The 19,128-nt window shown below is 34.5% G+C and overlaps 1 protein-coding gene across 16 annotated transcripts in view; it reads left to right on the top strand.

The window, feature by feature from the left end:
* Window positions 1-19,128, top strand: part of BLTP1 (bridge-like lipid transfer protein family member 1) — a 213,236-nt gene that overhangs the window by 62,864 nt on the left and 131,244 nt on the right. For 15 of the 16 annotated variants that reach the window (XM_072755320.1, XM_072755318.1, XM_072755315.1 and 12 more), the window contains exons 21-23: window positions 9,737-9,964; window positions 10,757-10,894; window positions 17,366-17,545. In XM_072755320.1, coding sequence (XP_072611421.1) covers window positions 9,737-9,964; window positions 10,757-10,894; window positions 17,366-17,545 — 546 coding nt within the window. The remainder of the gene's footprint in view (window positions 1-9,736; window positions 9,965-10,756; window positions 10,895-17,365; window positions 17,546-19,128) is intronic. The other variant, XM_072755305.1, reaches the window with a different exon arrangement.

The raw sequence follows: 19,128 nt of genomic DNA, 5'->3' as shown, positions 1-19,128 counted from the left end.
CCAAAGGCAGGCGCCAAACCGCTGCGCCACCCAGGGATCCCTAATTATCTTTTTCTAATGACATATTTCACTTAGCATAATATCCTCTAGTTCCATCCATGTCATTGCAAATGGCAAGATTTCATTTTTTTTGGTGGCTGAGTGGTAGTCCATTGTGTGTGTGTGTGTGTGTGTGTGTGTGTGTGTGTATACACCATTACTTTATCCATTTATCTATTGATGGACATTTAGGCTCTTTCCATAGTTTGGCTGTTGTGGACATTGCTATAAACATTGGGGTGCAGGTGCTCCTTTGAATCACTACATTTGTATCTTTGGAGTAAATATTCAGTAGTGCAATTGCTGGGTTATGGGGTAGCTCTATTTTCAACTTTTTGGGGAACCTCCATACTATTTTCCAGATTGGCTGCACCAGCTTGCATTCTTAACAACAGTGTAAGACACCAACAGTTTTCCCCACATCCTTCCCAACATCTGTCATTTCTTGACTTGTTAATTTTAGCCATTAATTCTGACTAGTGTGAGGTGGTATCTTATTATGGTTTTGTTTTTTATTTCCCTGATACCAAATGATATTGAGCACTTTTTCATGTGTCTGTTTGTTAGCTATTTGTATGTCTTCTTTGGAGAAATGTCTGTTCGTGTCTTCTGCCCATTTCTTGACTGGATTTAATTGTTCTTTGGGAGTTAAGTTTAATAAGTTTTTTATAGATTTTGGATACCAGCCTTTTATATGTCATTTGCAAGTATCTTCTCTCATTCTGTCAGTTGTCTTTTGATTTTGTTGACTGTTTCCTTTGCTGTACAAAAGCTTTTTATCTTGATGAAGTCCCAATAGTTCATTTTTGCCTTTGTTTCCCTGGCCTTTGGAGACATGTCTAGTAAGTTGCTGTTGCCAAGGTCACAAAGATTGCAGCCTGTTCTACTTTAAGATTTTGATGGATTCCTGTCTCATGCTTAGGTCTTTCATCCATCTTGAGTCTATTTTTGTGTATGGTGTGCATGTGGCTGTCCAATTTTCCCAACACCATTTGTTGAAGGTACTGTCTTTTTTCCATTGGATGTTCTTTCCTGGTTTGTCGAAGATTAGTTGACCATTGGGTTGAGCATCCATTTCTGGGTTTTCTATTTTATTCCATTGATCTGTATTTCTGTTTTTGTGCCAGTACCATATGGTCTTTATGATCATAGCTTAATGATACAGCTTGAAGTCCAGAATTGTGATGTCACCAATTTTGGTTTTCTTTTTCAACATTACTTTGGCTATTCAGGGTATTGTCTGGTTCCATACAAATTTTAGAATTGTTTGTTCCAGCTCTTTGAAGTAAGTTGATAGTATTTTGATAGGAAGTGCGTTGAATGTATAGATAGCTCTACGTGGCATAGATATTTTAACAATATTTGTTCTTCCATTCCATGAGCATGGAACATTTTTCCCTTTCTTTGTGTCTTTGTCAATTTCTTTCATGAGTGTTCTATAATTTTCTGAGTATAGATCTTTTGCCTCTTTGGTTAGGTTTATTCCTAGATATCTTATGGTTTTGGGTGTAATTGTAAATGGGATTGACTCCTTAATTTCTCTTTCTTCTGTCTCATTTAAGTGTATAGAAATGCAACTGATTTTTGTGCATTGATTTTATATCCTACCACTTTGCTGAATTCCTGTATGAGTTCTAGCAATTTTGGGATGGAGTCTTTTGGATTTTTCATACAGAGTATCATGTCATCTGTGAAGGGTGAGAGCTTGACTTCTTTGTCGATTTGGATGCCTTTTATTTCTTTTTGTTGTCTGATTGCTGAGGCTAGGACTTATAGTACTATGTTGAATAGCAGTGATAAGAGTGGACGTCTTGTCATGTCCCTGACCTTAGGGGACATGCTCTCAGTTTCTCCCCATTGAGAACGATGTTTACTGTGGGATTTTCGTATATGGCTTTTATGATATTGAGGTATGTTTCCTCTATCTTTACACTGAAGAGTTTTAATTAAGAAAGGAAGCTTTAGGGATCCCTGGGTGGCGCAGTGGTTTAGTGCCTGCCTTTGGCCCAGGGCGCGATCCTGGAGACCCGGAATTGAATCCCACGTCGGGCTCCCGATGCATGGAGCCTGCTTCTCCCTCTGTCTGTGTCTCTGCCTCTCTCTCTCTCTCTCTGTGTGACTATCATAAATAAATAAAAAAATTTTTTTAAAAAAAGGATGCTTTACTTTGTCAAATCCTTTTTGCATCTATTTTTTTTTGCATTTTTGCGTAAAATGCAATAATGCATTTTTGCATTATTGAGAGGATCACATGGTTCTTGTCCTTTCTTTTATTAATGTAGTGTAACACATTGATCGATTTGCCGATATTGAACCACCCTTGCAGCCTAGGAATAAATCCCACTTGGTCGTAGTGACTAATCTTTTTTACTGTACTATTGAATCCTATTGGCTAGTATTTTGGTGAGAATTTTGGCATCCATGTTCATCAGAGATATTGGTCTGTAATTCTCTCTTTTGATGGAGTCTATCTGGTTTGGGGATCAAGGTAATGCTGGCTTCACAGAAAGAGTATGGAAGTTCTCCTTCCATTTCTATGTTTTAAAACAGCTTCAGAAGAATAGATATTAATTCTTCTTTAAATGTTTGGTAGTAATCCTCTGGGAAGCCATCTGGCACTGGACTCTTACTTGTTGAGAGATTTTGATTACTGCTTCAATTTCCTTGCTGCTTATGGGTCTTTTCAGGTTTTTTTTATTTCTTCCTATTTCAATTTTGGAAGTTTATATATATATTCCTAGGAATGCATCCATTTCATCTAGATTGCCTAATTTATTGGCATATAGTTGCTCATATATGTTCTCATAATTTGTATTTTTTGTGTTGGCCATGATCTCTTGTCTTTCATTCATAATTTTATTTATTTGGGTCCTTTCTCTTTTCTTTTTGATAAGTCTGGCCAGTGGTTTATCGATCTTATTAATTCTTTGAAAGAACCAGGTCCTCAATTTGTTGATCTGTTCTAGTATTCTTTTGGTTTCTATTTAATTGATTTCTGGTTTATCTTTAACTATCTTCTCCTGCTGGGTTTAGGCTTTATTTGCTGTTTTTTTCTTCAGCTCCTTTAGGTGTAAGGTTAGGTTGTATATTTGAGACCTTTTTTTTTTTTTTTTTTAGTTTTTTTTAAAATTTATTCATGAGAACAGAGAGAGAGAGAGAGAGGCAGAGACACAGGCAGAGGGAGAAGCAGGCTCCATGCAGGGATCCTGACGTGGGACTTGATTCCCAGTCTCCAGGATCACACCCTGGGCTGAAGGTGGCGCCAAACCACTGAGCCACCCTGGCTGCCCGTATTTGAGACCTTTCTTATAGTAAAGGCTTGTATTGCTATATACTTTCCCCTTAGGACCACCTTTGCTGCATCCCAAAGGTTTTGAATGATTGTGTTTTCATTTTCACAAATTTTTAAATTCTTTAATTCCCACTTGACCCATTCATTCTTCATTCTTTACTAGGATACTCTTTAGCCTCCATGTATTTGAATTCCTTCCAAATTGCTTCTTGTGATTGAGTTCCATTTTCAAAGCATTGTGGTCCAAAAATATGCAGGGAATGATCCCAGTCTTTTGATACTGGTTGAGACCCGATTTGTGACCCAGTATATGATCTGTTCTGGAGATTGTTCCATGTGCACTTGAGAAGAATGTGTATTCTGTTGCTTTAGGATGGAATGCCCTAAATATATCTGTGAACTTCATCTGATCCAATATGTCATTCAAAGCCCTTGCTTTCTTGATCTTCTGCTTAGATTATCTATCCACTGCTGTGAGTAGGGTGTTAAAGTCCCCTATTATTATAGTATTATTATCAATGTGTTTCTTTAATTTTGTTATTAATTGGCTTATGTAATTTTCTGCTTCTCTCTTAGGGGCATAAATATTTACAGTTGTTAGCTCTTCTTGTTGGATAGACCCTTTAATTATGATATAGTGTCCTTCTTCATCTCTTATTACAGTCTTTGGTTTAAAATATAATTTATCGGGATCCCTGGGTGGCGCAGCAGTTTGGCGCCTGCCTTTGGCCCAGGGTGCGATCGTGGAGACCCGGGATCGAATCCCACGTTGGGCTCCCGGTGCATGGAGCCTGTTTCTCCCTCTGCTTGTGTCTCTGCCTCTCTCTCTCTCTCTCTCTGTGACTATCATAAATAAATAAAAATTAAAAAATAAAAAAAAATAAAAATAAATAAAATATAATTTATCTGATATGAGGATTGCTACCCCAGCTTTCTTTTGAGGTCCATTTGCATGGTAAATGGTTCCCCTCCCCCTCATTTTTGGTCTTAAGGTGTCTTTAGGTCTAAAATGAGTCTCTTGTAGATGGCATATAGATGGATCTTGCTGTTTTATTCAGTCTGATACCATGTGTCTTTTGACTGGGGCATTTAGCCCATTCATGTTCAGTGTAACAATTGAAAGATATGAATTAAGTGCCATTGTTTTACTTGTAAAGTCTCTATTTCTGCATATTGTCTCTTTTCCTTGGTCTGTGTTACTTTTGGGCTCTTTCTTCATTTAACAGATCCTTTTTAATATTTTTTGTGGGGCTGGTTTGGTCATCACAAATTCTTTTAGTTTCTGTCATCTTACACATTTTTAAACATAGACAAAATAGTTAATATCTAATCAAAATTAAGGTCATTTGAAATAGCCAGTTTGTTGGCTTAAGGTTGATGAGCGTATGTTATATATGTTGATTGTGGTGCTAGACTTGTGGTGCTAGACTCAATTACAAACTTATTTATTAAAAATGGTGTACTTCTCAGTTAAGTTTTTATTTTGCATTTTTAGCATTTAATATATTCTAGGAATTGTGCTAGTTGCTGGCGATAGAGATGATACAGCATCTGTTCTCAAGGAGATAAGCTGGAGGATATTGTAGGACAGATATGTATAGGGACAAATTTTAACACATTATAATATAACACAGCAAAAGAAGTATAAGAGAACCCTGCTTTCAGAAAATAATAAAATAAAATTTTAAGAAATACTTTTTTGCATTACTATATGTTTACTGTGCCCCGGTTTTTTACTTTTAAAAATTCCATAATAATACATATTCATCAAAAATAAGAGGACTGTAAAGAAGAATGAGAAAGGAGTAAATACCTTTTTTTAAAAGATTTCTTTACAAATTCTCCATAAATACAACCTCTCTTGATAGTTTCTTTTCTTTTTTTTTTTAAGATTATTTATTTATTTATTCATTAGAGACAGAGAGAGAGAGAGAGAAAGAGGCAGAGACACAGGCAGAGGGAGAAGCAGACTCCATGCTCGGAGCCCGACATAGGACTGCATCCCGGGTCTCCAGGATCACGCCCCAGGCTGAAGAAGGCGCTAAACCACTGAGCCACCCGGGGGCTGCCTGATAGTTTGTTTTCATACAGTCTCTTCTATTAATTAAGGTTTTATAACAGTTGTTCAGTAGTGTCAAAGGTTTATTGTACTAAAGTTTGTATTAGTATTTGCATTCATCAAATTAACTTAGAACTTGTATGAAGTATTTACTAAAACAAATTGAAAATTTAAAGTTTTGAAATATTTTTAAAAATATGTATACAAAACATGACAAGCAAAAAATTTTTCTAGGTCAATGAACTCTAGTTCCTTTTATTAGAAATATAAGTAACTCTTTAAGTCTTTTTTTTTCCTTTTGTTTTCTTTCTGCCTACCAGAAAGTTTAGTGTCATGCTGACATGGAGATGTATCCTATCTTTTTTTTTTTCTAAAGATAAGTTGAATTTTGCTCATTTTTAAAAAGATTTCATTTATTTATTCATGAGAGACACATAGAGAGAGGCAGAGACATAGGCAGAGGGAGAAGCAGACTCCATGCAGGGAGCCCAATGTGGGTCTCAATCCCAGGACCCTGGGATCATGACCTGAGCCAAAGGCAGACGTTCAGCCGCTGAGCCACCCAGGTGCCCAAGATGTATCCTATCTTAATTATCTCTCTTTCAATTACCTTTTTTCATTTGTTTTAATATATAATTTATGTTCTATTTAGTGTTAGAATGTATGTATGTATATGTAAAACAAGGAAAATGTGAGAATTCATGTGACTGAGATTATATTTTCCTTAGTTACCAGAAATTTTTTTTTCAAGATTTTACTTATCTATTCATGAGAGACACAAAGAGAGGGACAGAGACATAGGCAGAGGGAGAAGCAGGCTTCCTTGCGGGAAGCCTGATGTAGGACTCAATCCCAGGACCCCGGGATCATGCCCTGAGCCAAAGGCAGTCGTTCAACCACTGAGCCACCCAGGTGTCCCCCTTAGTTACCAGAATTAAACATCAAGAAATTCTGAAGGATAGACTAGGGAAAAGAAAGAGTCATATTTGTTTGACTGTTTATATGAAAAACTGATTTCCAAAATACACAAAAGAAACTAAGGGTACCATTATTATTATCAAGAACTCTGAGATAAATATATACTAACATGCATTAAAATTTGTGAGATTATTTTATGGAAATGTTTACGTCTTCTGAATTGACTTCTCTTAGTCTTATTACATTTTTTCTTAATAGAAGATGGTAAATCTGAATCTAAATAGTGATGGCATATCAGTGGTAGTCAGTAGTAACTGGATTAATGGTGAGTATATTTGGCTTATACGTTTTCCTTACTGGAAATAAAAAAGTTTTAATAGTCTTGAGCAGTCTTTAAACCTGGCTATCAAGTTTCCATTAAAAAAATTTAGTATTGGAAACAGAGTACCTGTATGTTGTTTTTATTCCCCCCTACTTCTTTGAATTTCTTAGATTTTTTAAACTATAGTATTCTTCTTTTTTGAGAAATGAGTATCATTGCATAAGTAGGATGGGGAAAAAATGGTAGTGTCCTATTACTTGAAATAGTACTTGACACTCAAAATATCTCTAGGAAAATAAAATGTTATAAGGCTCTTAAGTAGATTGAAAATATAGCTTTTTTTTAAGATTTTTATTTATTTATGAAAGACATAATGAGAGACAGAGGCAGAGACGTAGGCTGAGGGAGAAGCAGGCTCCCTGCAAGGAGCCTGATGTGGGACTTGATCCCGGATCTAGGGATCACGCTCTGGGCCAAAGGCAGACAGACACTCAACCACTGAGCCACCCAGGTGTCCCTAGCTTGTTTTATCATTTTTAAATTCATTCATCCCAGAAACTTGACAAAAGAATACATTTTTCCAGTTATATAAATCATTGCTTTTTTCTAGGGTTGCTTAGAATTTGTTTTAGAGATAATTCAATTTTGCACACTATCATAACATGAAAATAGAACTTTTATTTGTATTTGTAAATATTTGCGTACATTTATTAATCTTAAAATACAATAAAAGTTTGCCATAATATGTAGCTTTTTGCTTTATATTTTGGTTAACCTCTTGGTAATTTTTAAAAGTGAATCCTTAGGAAATTAACCCTTAGGGATGGAGTTCACATACTAAAAAAATTAAACTAAAATGAACACAAAACTTAAATCACATTCAACACCAAACATTTAACATATGACTAGTGTTTTAAGGGAGTTATAATTTTAAAAGTATTTTTGTTTATAATATTCAATATGTACAAATATCAGAACTCATAAAAGACTCCTAGAGTTTATAGTTCTTTAAAAACAGTCATTGACACATTTAATAAAAATTGGCAAATGTTCTCTACTATATTGGAGATTCAGTATTCCCTAAAGAATTTGCTATGAGTTATTTCTGTTTCAGATAATTAAACGGAGATTATTTTGGTAGCAAATTGAAGAATAGGCCCAAGAGAATATTTTTCTTTTAATTTTAATAATCTACATGAATCTTTTGTTTTTAAGGTTAAAAATTGCAAGAGGCTATAAGAGACTTTTAAGGAATCTTTTGAAAATAATAGATATGTGGAGTGGGATTATTTAAAATCAAAATATAACATTTCTATTGATTTGTTGATAACTCTTAGTATGTTGAAAGCTAATGAATGTGAACATTGTTCACTGATGCTATTGATCAGTTGTGTGGAGGAAGGGTGACGTAGAGGTTTTTGGGACTGGAGGCCATTTGCAGATTTTTAAAATCACTGAAGGAACTATTTTATTTTCCTCTCACTGAAATCCATGCCCATTGCAAACCTATTGAACTTGTCTCCTTGTCTCCATGGAGAATTTGTTTCCATGGCATGTGTATTTTGAATAGGCTTCTCAAATGATCTGAGAACTGCTGCTTTGAATACTTCTAGATCTTTAATGTTCAAAATCAATTAGAAATTTATTATTAGCTTTAGAAATTTAATGTTAGAATTTAGGATAAAAACCAGTGTTTATTTACGTTTATATTTGTGCTTGGATTTGTCCATCTTTAGTTATCAGGATATCCAGCAGGTTCTAAGTAGGGCCTAAATTATTAGAGCCAGAAAACAATAGGGAATAGAGGAAAAAGCATCAGTTTTGTGAGTTTGTAGATTTGGGGTTTTAATATTAGCCCTACAACCAATTAGCCAGATGAACATCCTTCAACATTCTTTCCTATGAAAAGGTATTTAATTGGCTTGATTAATTGACTAGAATTACAACCAGAAAATAATTGTGTCAATAAGTAAAATGCAGAATTTATCAAAATACTGATTTGATTTCTAATATTGAACAAATATAGTTAACTGCGTTAACAGCAATATTTTAACAGCTTTTGATTACTGCTGACAAATCAAATAGAAAAAATTTAAATTCAGAATAATGGTAAGAAAAAATTTCATTAAAAAGTCAGAGAAAGACACATACCATATGATTTCACTTATCTGCTGAATTTAAGAAATAAACAAGCATAGGGGAATAAAAAAGAGAGAGGCAAGCCAAGAAATATACTCTTAACTATTGAGAACAAACTGATGGTTACCAGAGGGGAGGAAGTGGGGGCAAAGGGTGAAGTAAGAGATGAGGATCAGGAGGGCACTTGTGATGGGCACTGGGTGTTGTTTATAGTGATGAATCACTAAATCTTCCTCTAACTAGTATTACATGGTATGATAACTAACTATGATTATCATAAAAACTTTAAAAAAGAAAATAATAAAAATAAATTTAAGTTCTGATGCGAAAGAACTAGAATATTAATAGTTAAAATACTTTGCATAAGAAACCAAATGAATTACATGAAAGGAAGTTTTAGTAACTGTTGATAATTTATTTAAGTTGTTAAAAGCACTTGTGATAAATATTTCACCCCGAATATATTTATTGGATTTAGCCAAATTGGAATAGCTAGCTAATTGGATTTAGCTAAATTGAATTTCAGTGAATTGATTTTCAGTGAATTTCAGCTCTTCCTTTAAGGATGTCTCTGCATATTATTGCCTCAGAACTCTGAGAAAGATTGAAAACAATTGAACCTTACAGATCTTTAAATTTTTCTTCTAGGACCTAAATTGCAAGTTTTTGCTATAATTGGAGGTGGTATTGTCATGAAGCTTTACTATAACTTATGTGATTTTTTTATTAGTTTTTTTTGGGCTGAGGGTTGTTTTAGTTTGCTACAGAATGTTTATTTGCTAAGTAGCCAAGGAAGAGTATGTCTTATGCATACATATCTTTGTTTTGTTTTTCATTTCTAGGAAACAGACCATATACTTTTAACTGAATAAAATAGTGAGATGTTTGATTTTCAAAATTCAGGTTCTAAATTGAAAAGTTACTGTTACATAACTCCTTAATAGCAGTTTGTTCATAATATTTATAGGAAAACTACTTTGGGGAAGATGACATGTATATGGATTTTGAAGAGGTTATTTCAAGTCCTGTTCTGTCACTGTCAACATCATCCAGCTCTGGGTGGACTGCTGTTGGAATGGAAAATGACAAAAAGGAAAATGAAAGTTCAGCCAAGTCAATTCATCCACTTACCTTGCGTCCTTGGGATATTACTGTACTTGTTAATTTGTACAAAGTTCATGGGCGTCTTCCTGTTGTAAGTATTTATGTATCAAAATGGTCTGGAGTATATTTGGAAATTCACCCAACTTAGAAAACTGTAGATATGTGTACACACATGCATACACTAATAAAAAAATTCAGATTTGAAAACTTTAAAATTTATCCTTTTACCTTTATAAAGCTGATTTATTTTCTTCATAATGTGATTACTTTGATCATTGATAATTTTCTATTTTTCTTCTATCACTTTAGTTCCTTCTTGCAGTTCTTTGCAACTTTAGAACATTTTGTCATGATGTTGAGTTGCTTGGTTTATGATAGGTAGTCTTACAGATATTCTAAGATTTACATTTTATTATCCTTTCTTTATCTAACTCTAGACCATTTTGGAGCCTACTAAAAATCAAGATTCAGCTTGACCCTCAGGTTGAATTATTTTCAAGGGTTTGGATCCAGCACAGAATCCTGTTTCAATCTCAGGTTGACCCATGAACTATTGGCACTAATTTGGAATGAGATTACATTGCCCAGAGAACCTGGAGTCATTGGATTGAGGCCAGATAGGGAGAGTGAGACCCTAGAGCATTGTGCTGCCTACTGGCACCATGTCATGCTCCTAGGATTGCATAGCAGAGAAGTCATCTCTGGTGCTTAGTGAACCTGATATTCTTACTGGGGTACAGAATAGTTAATTTTGTCAGTAAGCACTATTTCTCCTTTTAAAGACTCAAAATCTATTAATTATATAAATGTAATTTTTATTTTCCTGTACTTTCTTGGTCTTGTATTTTCTGTATCTTGATTATAGTATTATATTTGACTTTAGCATGGAACCACTGATGGTCCTGAGTGCCCTACAGCATTCTTGGAAAGACTATGTTTTGAAATGAAAAAAGGATTTCGGGAGACCATGCTGCAACTTGTCCTGTCACCCCTGAATGTGTTTGTTAGTGATAACTATCAGGTAATATGAAAGTGAGTTATATAGTAGAGACTTAAAGATGTATTGTTATTGCTTACGGGATCGAAACAGTGTGTTAGCTTCTGTGCATGTAATATATAGCTCTTTAAGTTATAGGCTTTTAATTTAATGATAATAAGAAGTCTTGTGTGTCTATATATACACACACACATATATATGTATATATATATGTAAATATGTAAGTTTTCCAAGAATCTCATTTTTTTTTGTTTTCCTGCTGTTTTCTATTTATGTGATCCCATACAATTATATTCTCTCTCTCTTGTTTTTAGACATAGAAATACCCTTATAACTTTTTCATGTATTTAGGTAAGGGAAAAATGTATAAAATTTTGATGAATCCTGTTGAAAATCACACCTCCATATTCATATTCACCAGTATTATAAATTTTTAAAACATCCATATCCACATGAATTATTCTTTTCACCTAACCGATTTAAAAGATATTTTGTTAATGCCTTCAAGATATTCCTGGGGCTCTTTTGGAAGAGAACCAATGATATTCAGCAAATGGGAATAATTTACATTCTTGGGTAGGTTATATCATTTTGTTGTTATTTTTTAATGCCCAGTGGCTTCACTTTTCATTTAACACTACTTTAGGTCTCTTCCCTACTTTTAGTCAAGTTATGAGCTTTAGAAAAATAAATGGATTTTAATATAAGGCAAGGTAAAAGTATAAATGGGGGGGATGAATCTGATAACCCCAAATCATCAACAGATGATAACTTACTTTGGATTCTTTTTTTTTTTTTAAGATTTTATTTATTTATTCATAGAGACAGACAGAGAGAGAGAGAGAGAGAGCGAGAGAGAGAGAGAGAGAGAGAGAGAGGCAGAGACACAGGCAGAGGGAGAAGCAGGCACCATACAGAGAGCCTGACGTGGGACTCAATCCAGGGTCTCCAGGATCATGCCCTGGGCTGCAGGTGGCGCTAAACCGCTGCGCCACCGGGGCCACCCCCTTACTTTGGATTCTGTGTAGTAACTGACCTATCCCTTCTTCAACTCTTGCCATAACTGACCATATTTTCTTACATAGAATTTAATTTTTTCATTAAAAATGAAAAGTTTCAGCTACTATGAGCTGAAACTTAACACCTAATATATGCTTATTTTAGTAGCTGAAATTGACACCTAATATATGCTTATTTTGCCACAGAATGTATTTTCTTTATCAGACTTTTTATTTTTTTATTTTTTTTTATCAGACTTTTTAAATAGTAGGCATGCCTCATTCTATCACGTATTGCTTTATTGCACTTTGCAGATATTGCATTTTTTTACAAATTGAAAGTTTGTGACAACTCTGCATCAAGCAATTGATCAATGCCGTTTTTCCAGCAGCATTTGGGCACTTCATGTCCCTGTCACATTTTGGTAATTCTCGTAGTATTTCAAACTTTTTCATGATCATATTTGTTATGGTGATTTGTGTTCACTGATCCTTGATGTTACTATTGTAGTTGTTTTGCCACAAGCTGTGCCCATATAAGATGGCAAACTTAAGCTATAAATGCTGCATGTGTTCTGACTGTTCACCAACTGGTTTGTTCCCTGTCTCTCCCTCTTTTCCTTCTTATGCCTCCCTGTTCTCTAAGACAAAAAGGTATTGAAATTAGGTCAATTAATGACCCTGCAGTGCCCTCTAAGTGTTCAAATGAAAGAAATGCACGTTTCTCACTTTAAATCAAAAAGTAGAAATAGTTAAGCTTAGTAAGGAAGGCATGACAAAACCCAAGGTAAGCTGAAAGCCAGGCCTCTTCTACCAAACAGACAAGTTGTAAATGCAAAGGAAAAGTTCCTGAAGGAAATCAGAATTGAATTGAACTTCAATAAACACACCAATTACAAGAAAGCAAAACAGACTTTTGTTGATTCAGAGAAAGTTTTAATGGTCTGGATAGAAGATCAGATCAGCCATAGCATTCCGTTAAGCCAAAACCTAATCTAGAGGAAGGTTCTCACTCTTTTCAGATTGTGAAGGCTGAGAGGTGAGGAAGCTACAGAAGAAAAATTTGAAGCTAGCAGAAGTGGGTTCATAGGCTTAAGGAAAGAAGCCGTCTCCCTAACATAAAAGTGCAAGGTGAAGCAAGTGCTGATACAGAAGGTACAGCAAGTCATCCAGAAGATCTTGCCAAGTTAATTTACAAAGGTGGCTATACTAAAGAACAGATTTTCAAAGTAGATTAAATACCCTTCTAGTGGAAGAAGATGCCATCAAGGATTTTTGTAGCTTGAGAGGGGAAGTCAATGCTTGGTTTCAAAACTTCAAAGGACAGAATGACATTCTACTTATAGACTGACATGGTGACTTTAAGTTGAAGCCAGTGCTCATTTGTCATTTTGAAAATTCTAGGGCCCTTAAGAGTTGCGCTAAATCTAATTTGTCTGTGCTCTATTAGTGAAGTAACCAAGCCTGGATGACAGTGTATCTCTTTACAAAATGATATACTAAATATTTTAAGCTCACTTTTGAGACCTACTACTCAGAAAAAGAGAGCTCTTTCAAAATATGACTGCACATTGACAGTGCATCTGATCACCCAGGAGCTGTGATGGAGATGTACCCTGAAATTAATGTTGTTTTCATGCCCTATTCACAACATCCATTTTGCAGCCCACAGATAAAAGAGTCATTTTGACTTTCATGTCTTATTATTTAAGAAAAAGGTGTTACAAAACTACAGCTGCATAGATAGTGATTCCTCTGGTGGATCTGGGTGAATTGAAAACCTTTTGGAAAGGATTCACCATTCTAGATACCCTTAGGTATATTCATGATTCACAGCAAGATGTCGAAATATCAACATGAACAGGAGTTAGGAAGGAGTTGCTTCCAACTCTCATGAATTACTTTGAAGGGTTTAAGACCTCACTGGAGGAAGTAAGGTGTTGAAAATAGCAAGAGAACTAGAATTGGAAGTAAAGCCTGAAGAGATGACTGCATTGCTGTAATCTCATGGCAGAACTTTAATGGATGAGTCAGTTCTCTGGGATGAACAAATAAAGTGGTTTCTTGAGAAGGAATCTGTTCCTGGTGGAGATACTGTGAAGATTGTTGAAATGACAACAAGGATTTAAAGTATTACATAAACTGAGTTGATAAAGCAGCAGCGGGTTTGAGAGGATAGATCCCAAACTTGAAAGAAGTTCTATTTTTTGGTACCATACTGTTTGTCAAACAGCATGGCATGCTACAGAGAAATCATTTGTGAAAGGAAGAGTCCACCGATGTGTCAGTTTCTTGTTTCTTGTTTTAAGAAACAGCCATAGCCACTGCAACCATCAGCAGGCACCCCCCTGATCAGTTATCAGCCATCAGCTTGGAGGCCAGACCCTGCACCAGCAAAAAGATTATGACTTACTGGAAGCTTAGATGGTGGTTACCATCATAAAATATTTTTTAATTAAGATATGTACATTGTTTCTTTTTAGACATAGCACTCTTGTACCCTTAGTAGATAACAGTTTATATATGCATGGGAAACAAAAAACTTCATTTGACTGACTTTATTGTGATACTTGCTTTATAGTGGTAGCCTGGAACTGAACCTGCAGTTTCTCTGACATATGTCTGTAATTATGATTCATAAAAAGCTGCAAAGACAGTACAGAGAGGTCCAGTGTACCCTTCACCCAGTTTCCCCCATGTTGATCTTTTACGTAAGTGCAGTATCAATACCAGAATTGACTTGATACAATGTGTGTGCATAGTTCTTACCATTTTATCACGTGTAGATTCATGTAACTGCACTGAAATTGAGATACAGAACTATTCTATCATCACAAAGATCACTTGCATAACACTAGTATTTTCATTTGCTGTAGAAACATTAAAAATTACTTTTATCCTCCTCTCTCTACTTAGTAGGTCATTAGTATTGGTTGTTTTTTATTCTGGGAGGTGAATATGTGGAGAGAAAGCCTCTCTTTTTTAATCTATTGAGGAAATTAATAAAGATAAATAAACCTTTATATGTCTAAGTTCTGAAAGTTTTAGCTAAGTATCTCTGTTTTCTTATGAGTACCTGGTAACACTTTGACTTTTATTTTAATCACTGTATTCTCAAAAGACTTTATTAGATATAAAGAGAATATTTTATGGATCTTTTGGGAGTTCACATTAATCCTAATTATAGAGTTACTGGCAAACTTGTACATATAACATAGGATTTATTTGGTGATTAGAAAAGGAGTACATGGATTGGAAATATCAAGGTGGTAGTAGAAGTACTGGTGATATTTTGTTTCCTACATGGATAGCATTTCATAATTCATTCTAAAGACAAGACTACTCTCTATATATTCTCTTGGAATTTACTTATCTACTTAACTTGCTTGTATTTTGTATATCTGGCATGACTATTCCTTAGAAATCTTTTATGGTACAGGTGAGTTACCCAGGATTTAACTGCTTATTCCTGATAGCATTAGTCTTAGTGCAGGGCCTCAAGGTAAGGATCTCAGGTGATGGATGGATTATTGTATCTGACATATGAAACCATCACCTTTTAATTTATGAGCATTTTATGATATATATTAGTTTCCTAGGGTTGCCGTAGCAACATACCTCACACTGGTGGCTTAAAACAAGAGAAATATATTCTTACAGTTCTGGAGCCTAGAATTCTGAAGTCAAGGTATTGGCAGGGAATTGTTCTCTCTCTCAAGGCTGTAGGAGAGGATCTTAAGCTTTTGGTGGTTGCTGGCAGTCCTTGGCATTGCATCTACAAGATGCATATATCTGCCTTTGTCTTCTCACGGCATTGTCTCCATGTGTCTCTGTCCCAATTTTCCTCTTATAAGGACACCAGTCATTGGATTATGGCCTATTCTAATTTGCTGTAATCTTATTTTAACTTGATTACGTCTGCTAAAACCCTGTTTTCAAATACAGTAAAGTCACAATTATAGGTGCCTGGGCTTAGGACTTGAAATGTCCTTTTAGGGGACACAATAAGATGTAACTCACAATAAAATCTAGAATATGATCTTTTTTGGTATACTAGATAGGTTCTCTCTCTAGGACAAGCCAAGATTTATATGTATTTTTGAGCTAAAAAAAAATCAATCAGAAGTATCTTATACTGAGAATTATCAAATCACCCTTCCTAGCTTCCTCAGATAAAATAGAAGGGAACTGATGCCTCAAGAAATTTTGGTGATTTTATATATTGTCACACAGTTTAGATGAAAATAAAAGAAAAAATGCATCTATTATTATAGTCATAATTTGAAATTTCCTTTTAAGAATTCTTTGTAAATTTGATTTAGCTCATATCCTTAATTTTTTTTTTTTGAGGATACATTTCCTAAAATGTGTTGAAACAAGGAATGCTAAAACACTGTTCCTTGTGCAGATGGCCTGCATACACATGCTAAAAAGACTACTATAGTAAAATGGTTTGGGAAATACCTGTTAACTGTCTCAATATAGATTAATATATTGAATTCTCTGAAAAGACTTGTGAAGAAATCTGTGTAGTCACTTAGCAGTATCTATTTGGTGCAGTGGGATAAAAGGTGAACAAGACAGAAATGGTCTTTACCCTAATAAACCTGGTAGAGAAGAGAAATATTGAGGAAATAGCATAATAATGATCTTGAGACAAGAACACGATAAAATTTGCCCTTTTAGATCTCTGTGGTTGTTTTGTAGAGTATGAAGGACAGAGATATAAAAGTGAATGCTGGGAGGCTTTGCAAAGATCTTAGCAAGAGGTCGTGTTATTTGAACCACAATGACAGCAGTGAAGATAGAAGAAAATCAGTACATTTCTGAGAGATTGGGAGGTAGATTCTACAGAAATTGGTAACTGATGGATACGGCATTGCCAAACCTGTTTTGAGTGTTCCATGGAATACCCTATTTTAGGACATGACTTTTAGTTTTCCGAGTAAGTCCTAGAACTTTTCTCTTTGAAATATTTGCTGCTTTTTAGTAGTAAGTATATAATTTCTGTAAGATAAATCTATCCTTTTTATATTTATATAGTTCTCAAAATCTATATGAAAGATGGCTTTCTTCCCTACTTCTTCATTTTATGGTCCTACTAGTCTTTGTTCTTCCCTGTTACTTTTTTTCTTTTTAGCATTTTAAATCTCATTATTCCTGTCTTACCACCAAAGAATGGTCTCTTATATTCACTGTCAGTCAGAGTACTAATTTCTTTTTATTCATTGAGCCATTCATTTGTATCAAAGAGATCTCATTCTTTTTAGGACTCTGCTATTTTGCTCTTCCAGATTTGGGCTCTCATGGATATTGTCACTAAAGAAGTTTAACTGAGACTTTTTACTATACAAGGTTGTGTTAGGATCTCATGGATCCTTAAGTCTTATTTTCCAGATAGCATCTTTTTACTATTAGTCTCTGGAGAAAAAAACAACTAGAAATTATAATGCCCATTTTCTTGTACTTCCTACAGTTGTCTTCTTATTGTTTTCAGCAGCGACCCCCTGTGGATGAAGTACTCAGGGAAGGTCACATCAATTTGTCAGGTCTCCAGCTGAGAGCACATGCTATGTTCTCAGCAGAAGGTCTTCCTTTGGGAAGTGATTCCTTGGAATATGCATGGTTAATTGATGTGCAGGCTGGAAGCCTTACAGCTAAGGTTACAGCACCACAGGTATGATTCTCTGACTTATTTTCTTTTTCCTTTGGTCACCTGCTTCACCAAGAGTAAGTCGTATGCCTGTTTGAATGTTCATTGTATTGTCACTAATTATGTTCTGATGGCCAGACAACTCTTTGCTTTTTGGATGGGAGTCATTCTTGCCATTCAGAATTTTCTTAGCAATAGATGAGTCAGAGACAAGTTTCACTTTTCTGATCCACATAAAATTGAAGAGTGTAATGTTTCATAGTTCTGCATAGCACTTTCAATATCAAGACTTTGGGATATACTCAATATGAGAACTGTTCTGGAAATTGTATATATTATTAAAATTATGTTAGTTGTCTCTTCACTGTTGAAAAATTCTTCTGTTCTAAGAATTTTGCTTTCTTGTGTATTTCTAAAGTAGGATTTGAAAATATTGCTTATGGTGTTCAGGATTAGGTAGCTTAATTCTTGTCATTTCTCAAAGCAAAATAACATCATTTATATCTGCTATTGATGTGTATTAAAGAATAAGTAAAAACAAATTTACTAGTAAGTAAATCTGGTCTAGAATGCTAGTTGTGATCCTTTTTGATAAAATCCCCTTCTTCCTCTTGTCCTCCTTAATCTTTAGAAGACCTAGAGGTCGTAAGGATTATTTAGTTCTAGAAACAGATCATTAAAATTTAGCCAAATAGTCATGTTACTGTAACATCTCACCTGTTGATTCATGATAATATGCATACCTATCTTGGCATTTGAGAAGACTAGAATGTGGTCTTGAATGTGTGAAATATACATACTCAGTTTTAACAAAAAATTACAGAATGTATATGAAACATTTATAGGTAGGGAATAGCAACAAAAAGTAGTACTCTAGGTACCTTGTATATGTGCCATAAATTTTTAGAAAGCAGCAAAAATTAAGATTCAAGAAATAGGAAAATGGAACTGAAAAGGGATATTTTATATACAAGTAGCTAAAATATGTAACAGAATGTATAAATGTGGATGGAACGAAATATTCAGTGCCCACTGGCCTGATCACTATCCTTTCCTTATTATCCACCATCTCTTGCTCTAATGTACAAGTAAAAACTGAAACGTATTAAAAAAAAAAAAGTTGTTCCTTAACAAATGCATAATAAAGCTATGCCAATAGTACAAGACTGGACACAATTCCTTTAATCTAACAATTGCTAGAATCTTATATAAGTTGCCCTTATTAGAAGATGAAACATTTCTCTTTCTTCTGTACTAGAATCTTGGCATCACTGTTTCCAGTGAGTGTTCCATGAATCTATACATTCTTTTAATGTTTATTCTATTCTTTGTATGTTTTAAAAGTGAAACTCCTGTTTTCCAACAGTTTAAATTTGTACTTTTTTTAAGGGAATAATATCATGTATACCCAAGTTTCAGTGTGTTTATTGCTAACAATTCTAGTCAATTATAAAATGAAGGACTTTTGAACCAGAGATTTGATGAAGAATTGATGTATACTTAAATTTCTATTTACATAAACAGAAGTGTTTTAATCTTCAAAATACCTGATTTTCCGAAGTTGTAGCTCACTATAATTAGATAATAATTTCACATCCAAGCTTTGT

Source organism: Vulpes vulpes, chromosome 4 (assembly GCF_048418805.1).
Source record: "Vulpes vulpes isolate BD-2025 chromosome 4, VulVul3, whole genome shotgun sequence".
NCBI lineage: Eukaryota > Metazoa > Chordata > Mammalia > Carnivora > Canidae > Vulpes > Vulpes vulpes.
Note: the sequence above shows the minus strand (reverse complement) of the source record. Positions and strands in the feature narration are given on the sequence as shown.